At 44.3% G+C, this 6,760-nt stretch overlaps 1 protein-coding gene across 1 annotated transcript in view; it reads right to left on the bottom strand.

The window, feature by feature from the left end:
* The window catches only part of FZD6 (frizzled class receptor 6), a 25,758-nt gene extending 19,570 nt beyond the window's left edge, over positions 1-6,188 (bottom strand). Inside the window, exon 1 of the mRNA XM_027656978.1 lies at positions 6,009-6,188. Within this exon, the coding sequence (XP_027512779.1) occupies positions 6,009-6,188 (180 nt within the window). The remainder of the gene's footprint in view (positions 1-6,008) is intronic.
* Between the last annotated feature and the right edge of the window lie 572 nt (positions 6,189-6,760).

Raw genomic sequence — 6,760 nt, 5'->3', positions numbered from 1 at the left:
AAAGACCCAAAAAGGCAAAAAAAAAGACCCAAAAAGGCAAAAAAAAAGACCCAAAAAGGCAAAAAAAAAGACCCAAAAAGGCAAAAAAAAAGACCCAAAAAGGCAAAAAAAAAGACCCAAAAAGGCAAAAAAAAAGACCCAAAAAGGCAAAAAAAAAGACCCAAAAAGGCAAAAAAAAAGACCCAAAAAGGCAAAAAAAAAGACCCAAAAAGGCAAAAAAAAAGACCCAAAAAGGCAAAAAAAAAGACCCAAAAAGGCAAAGTGGGACAAAAGAACCATGTTTGCCCCTAAGGGCTGGTGAATCAACAGTCAACAGTGAGAGAGAGAAAAAGCCACCAAGTTTTGTGGTGCAGATACTCCCATCCCCTCCTCTGTAATGGAGTAGAGAACTAAAGGGATAACACAACACTAGTTTTAGAAATTGTTGTATTTAATCACTGCACTGTCAAACTAGAAATAAAAAAGCATGGACATTTGACCACATTCCCCGTCTCATGTGACCCTTTCCTGGACCATTTGCTTTTTGTGGTCTTTATCAGTGAAGACATAGACAACACCTTGTAGCCAAGCTGTCACCCCAAACATCACGTCCATCCTCCATACGGAAAATTAAACCCACTGCTGGCTTTTCCTATTTCCAAGGATGATGTGTTCCTCCCAATCAGCTCAGCTCCCAAGCCCTAACCGCCTCCCACTGATGAAGGCAAAGAAATTCCAAATTCAGTAGCTCTGTTTCTGTTTTCCTTCTCTATAAATAGCTTCAGGGAAGCTTGCATGACTCCATTCATCCACAGGTGTCCTCCTGGAGTAGGTTACAGCCACAGGACTAAGGCCATCACTCCACACTTAGGGTGCCTTGGTTTAGCCGGTGACCACATCTCACATAAGAGTATGGATCGGGGGGAATCCAAGATGCAGTCTGGACAGGGAGACTAAGAAACCACCACAGCAGCTACACTTGAACACTGGCCAGGGCACCGTGAAAGGGACAGACACGCACAGGAGATCAACAGGATATCGTGGTATTTCCCAGAGGTCTTGTGTTGAGAAAGATCTGGAAGACAGCCTTCTGTAGGCCAGCTTCAGACCTCCTGCACAGTAGGACTGGCCTAAATCTAGCCCAAAGTAAAACTCCTCAGTCTCATGCAGCCGACAGGTAAGAAATGTGCTAACAACGTCACGTAGTGATCCACTCCTGGAACACCTGTAACAAAAATTACTTGCCAGTGTAGACATAGCCTCTTAAAACGGATAATGAGGAGGCTCTTGGAATCACTCTGTGAACACCATCTCCATGAACCCCAGTTACCATCTCTTCATCAAACACGCATCACTTTGGACCCCCACGCATTCTAAGCAACATCCTTTCAGAACAAAGAGCAAGGCAGTGCTAATGACATTATCCAGTAACAAGGAATGCTGTTCAGAGAAAGCAGCAGCAGACTTTGTGGATGACTGATACGCTTAAAGCCAGTGTAATAGGATTACACACATTCACCTCTCTGGTTTCAGACAATCTGTGCAAGCTAATCATGCTTGATAATGGGCCTCAATACTAAAGGTAACAAACACTTTTTTAATGGCTGTAATTTACTGCACCCATAGGAATCAGCAAAAACTGCTTATGAATGCGTTGCTGCAAGAACCACTGTAAGAACTAAAGATGGTGGATGTTTCTTGGGAACACCTGAGAGCAAGAGAGCACAAAAAATGAAAACAATTTAGTAAATTCACACCTGTGCTACCTTGTAGGATATCCCAGTAATAAGCTTCTTACAAAACAGTACTTATTTCCCCAAAACTCCCAACCTACAGAGGTAGACAGGTTCCTCCTTCCTGTGTGTATATATAAACACACACAGATACACACATACCAATTTAAGCTTGCAGACAACAGTTTTTCAGGTTTTTTAAGTATTGTTTTGTTGAATTAACTGTAAATTTGTATTTAGTGGAAGCAAATTAAGCCACTACATTACAAGTTTTAACTCATGCCATTTCAGTATTAAGCTTTTGAAGGTACTTCTTAAACCTCTCTAAATGGTTTCGTTTAAACTGATCCCAGTTCTCACACAAATTTCTGCCACTGCTGCAGCCAGTTGCACTTAATTCTCCACAGACACACACATATTCTGGCACATGACCATGAACTCAGAAGTGAATGGAAACTCACTCCTGAATCATTTTTCCAGTCTCTCTGAGGTATTTTGTTGTTCTCTGTGGGATATTTTCCAGTGTTTTCCATAGTCTGCTTTAAAAAGTCACTGGCAAGCCTTTTCCCTTTGTACTTCTACAGACCTGTGGATCTTACCCACGTCAGGAAATCTTAAGGGTTTGTCTCCTGTGGACACATTCCAGAACTGCAGTAGAACAGATTAAGAGATATGAACATAAGTTACGACACAGTAATATTCTTCGCCTTGCTGGAATAATGCCTTATGTTGACAACCAGGATAGTTAAAGCAGGAATTACTTTGGAATTGGAGGTGACTTGGTTTTGTGGATGACCACGAGGGGGAGTTAACACCTATTTAAGTACAGCTGTAATGAACCAGATCTTCTGCTGTGTCCATCTATTTGCCTCATCGGACAAACCCTAGATCTTCTGCCTCCCAATCTGAACTAGTAGTAACATGAGCAGTGTTACTGTTAAACTGCTTTGGGATACAGATATGGTAGACATCTGCAAACAATTCCACTGTGATGCAGCTGTTTAGCTAACATACACAAAACTTCACACCACAAAGTCATGTGGTTTTACTTTTGTAAAATCACCACTTGTTGTGTAAACAGAACTAATCCAAATGTAAAGTAAAACTCAAGAAGCTAAAACTCAGCCTGCCAAATTGAAAGCTCAGAATTAAACTAAATAAATAAATATGTGAATGGAGGGAGCAACTGGAAATGACATCTTTTTTATTACAGAAAATAAGATCCCAGAGGGACTATCATCACTAGCCAAAACATCCACAACAGAGGCCCTAACACTGAGTTAGTCATTTTCCTGCTCTCAGTGGTTCAGTGTTCTGGTTTATAGTACATCATCATGAACAGCTGATACATGAGGCAGAACTGAAAGACCATGTATTAGCTGATTTCCTGGAGGGCAACCACCACCTGAGACAGTAGCTCCACATCATCCTGTCCTGGAGGATTACCATGAAGACACCATCCAGAAACACCAATTTAACACCTTCCCAGAAAGCAGAGAAACTGTACAGAAGACTTTGCACACCAGCAGATGGAAAGCACAGCTCTCCTGGCTATGGTCTTTAACACTCTCTGAAGCAGAACACACCTGCAGAGCCTTGAGAATGGGACATCACGAGTTACCATGGTTTTGGAGAGTGAACTTCACCTTGAGGTGAGACTTGTCTCCTTGACAAATCTTTATCCTTTTTGGGAGTAAGCACTCCCCAGATGTTTTCAAAGGGAATAGGAACATTAACTGGCCTAACATCACAGCTCTTTCTGCACAAAATACTTCTGATTTCTTGAAGAAGTCTTTTCCCCTTTTCCTTGAGACTGCATGATTAAGCAGCTTACTCAGAGTTAGTTAAGATACGGTGAGCAAAACACTGCAAGCATCAGCCTCAAAACCCAGTGAGACCTTACATCCTAAGATGTAAGTCTAATGCCCAGTCTTGAGAACAGGTCATGGGGAGGGGAGGAGAGGGGGAAAAGCAAGATAGAACTAAAAACCAAAGCCTTTAAGCATTCCTACTGAGGATCAAAAGAAAGTTTTAGCCAATGTACTATTAAAATTCTTTCTTTGGTATGAATGAAGTTTGAACTGCCAATTATAGAAAAATTCAAGCTCTTGAAACAACAGAAGTCTCCTCCACCTCCCAACCCATTGCCTCCTTATGGCTGCAAAGTGAAATTAAACACTATTCCCGAAGTCAGTAACTCCTCTCCCCCTGCTGCAACACCAAGTCCCCAGAAAAGCAGAACATTGTGACAATCCTGAGAAAGTCCTCTGTTACAATCAACTAGGGACAAACTATGCTGGTGCTGTTAGTGACACCGCGTAGAATCACACCAAAATGTGTGACATTGGTACACACTGGCCTCTCAGAAAAAAGGCCCAGCAATGAACCACCATAAGCTCACCACCTTCATTCCAAATCTAACTGCTAGCAACAGATTCAATACGAGCTACAAACAGAATGGGAGGAAACTTCCTGACCCTTTCACCAGGATAGCAGCTGTCTTAAAAATTCACTTTGACTAGGTAGTCCATCAGCACTGCTGGATCACAAATAAAGGCAGGCAGACCACTACACATCAGGCAGTTTAGAAATGTCTGCACAGCACTACAGTAGTGAGGAATATCAAACTAGAGGCCAGGTAGTAGCAATGACAGGAAGCAAATGAAACAGGGTAGGGAAATCAAGTGCTAATAGACACTGTTGTTCCCCATAGCCACCCAGTCAGTTGGCTAAGCAGTGATTGACCACTGCAGTAGTGGTTATAAGGGTGACAAGATGGAAAAAGAGAAAAAACAACAAAACTTCTTACTACCTCACAATTTTTTATTAAGTAGCTATATAAGGACAGGTGAGCCATGAACCCTTTCCAGAAGGAGCTCCCTCCACACATGCAGTAGGCACGAGTTACTGACAGTTCAGAAAAGTCAGTCACAGCAACCTAATAAAAATGGCTTTGTGGTCTCTCTGTCCCAACAACAGCATGACTGGAAGGCACAAATACTGACAAACGCTGGCTCAATGGTTGCAGTTAAGACACACCAAGTAAAAAGCAGCAGCATACCTGAGGAGATAAAGTGGCAGACAGTGCAGGAAGCATTCCTGACAAATGACAACTAGAGAAGGCACTGCACAGTTCACAACTGAAGCCTACAGCCTGACTACCAATTTAAAAGCCCACAGTTTGTCAGAGATCTGCAGCTAAATTCAGTTGCTTGCATACAGATGGCTTAACACTCGATTTCCCACACATTTACACCAGGCTGACAAAACCAATGCAAGACCAAAGCCTGTGCCATTCCAGGGTGGCAGCTGGAGGCCAAACAGGGAATCCTGATTATCCCAAGCAACACTAAAAACATATTTTGGCAACGGAACCAAGCTCCTCCTCCAAGCTCAGTAAAGAGTAAGCAAATAAGATTTTAGTAACTGGAATCACCTCCAATACCACCTATAATTTTTTTTTTTTAAAAACAGAAACCTAATTTTCAACTCACTTGTGTTCCACTTTCTACACAGCAGAAGACACTGAGCTTTTCAAGATGTGTGTTAAGATTTTCTCCCTTCTATTACCACTGAAAAAGCCATTATTAAAACAGGTTTAAAACTTGTTTTACAAGCCTCTCACCCAGAGAGGCTCTCGCCCTTTACAGGCATTGCTATCGGCAAAGCCTTTCCACAAGGTAGCATATTCTCAAGGGAGCCACACTTACAGTTCAGGTAAGAAAAGTGCTTATTTTGAGTCAGAGAAAAAAAAAAAAAGAGTAAAGTTGCTCTTTCAGTCAGAAGCTTCAGCATCCAATCAGAAGACAATAGAATGCAAAACCTGCAATGGCCAATAGGACTAAGAATAAGTTTAGGTGCCTCTCCTTAGTAAATATAAGCTGAGAGAGGTGCAATGAGCAACTTCTGAATACGATTGTTGCACTGAGTTCAGGCAGGCCAGGATATCATTAGCTATTTCCCCAGAGAATTTCAACAATTGCTCTGTATAACAGTAAGGTGCCTGGGCTTATGTGATCAGCTGTGCCAAAACGCTCTGAATAGCCACATTGCTATGCTACACCCATTCCTCTTCCACTCTAATACAGGATCCAAGGCAGGGTGAGGGAAGGAAGTCTGTAGCTCCCTTACACAGAGCTTATACAACCAAGGAGCTCCAGCACACACTGAAACACTTAAAGAAACGTAACTAACTAAACATTATCTGCTTTGTCACTAAGCATAACAGGTATCCCAAATAACTTCTTAACGACAAAAAAAATTGTTACATACTACAGTAGGAGGGAGATAAGTTACCTCCATTTTGCGAGCAGCTGTGTCCTGATCATAGTGTCCCATAATGTTTGGGAAAAAAGTCATATTGTAAGGCATTCCTGAACATCTGGAGATAGTAATTGGCTCACATGCAAATAAACTGTGCCCTCGCACGAGGGCTAGAAGTAAACTGCAAGTCGCAGAGAACACAAGTGCTCCCATTTTGTCAGGATCTCCAATGTTAGTGCATCACTTTGTTCAGTAGTTAGACAGCCCGGCTTCTCACAAGGATAAAAACACACATCTTCCTCTGCTGGCTCCAGCACACGGCAGTAAGGCACACACACAGACTCCTCACAGGTGCTTTAGGTGTTGCCCCATTTTGGCTGACCGCGATTTTACTAAATCCCTTCTTCTTCGAGCCTGTACGTGCAAAGACGGAGCAGAGCAGTGAACAGCAGAAACAACCCGAGGGCGACCGCCCGGCCTCCCCGCCGGCCCGCAGAGAGAGGCAGCTCGGGCCGGGCCGGTGCTCCCGCAACCCTGCCCGGCCCCACACACTCGCGTGGCCGCGGCTCGGCACAGCCCCCGCTCCCGCCGGGCCCCGGAGCCACCGCCGCACCCAACGTCCCGTTCCCAGCCCCGCCCTGGGAAGCGGCGCCCGCGGGCCCGGCGGAGCGGTCGGCCCAGGACCCGGCGCTCGGCGGGAGCGGCCCCGGCGCCACATCCCCGCCACGCCCGGGCCGCGCCCCCGCCGCCCCCTCACCGGGACCCGCCTCCCGGCGGCCACCCCG

This window comes from Corapipo altera, unplaced genomic scaffold, assembly GCF_003945725.1.
Source record: "Corapipo altera isolate COAL_440 unplaced genomic scaffold, ASM394572v1 52b, whole genome shotgun sequence".
Lineage (NCBI taxonomy): Eukaryota > Metazoa > Chordata > Aves > Passeriformes > Pipridae > Corapipo > Corapipo altera.
Note: the sequence above shows the minus strand (reverse complement) of the source record. Positions and strands in the feature narration are given on the sequence as shown.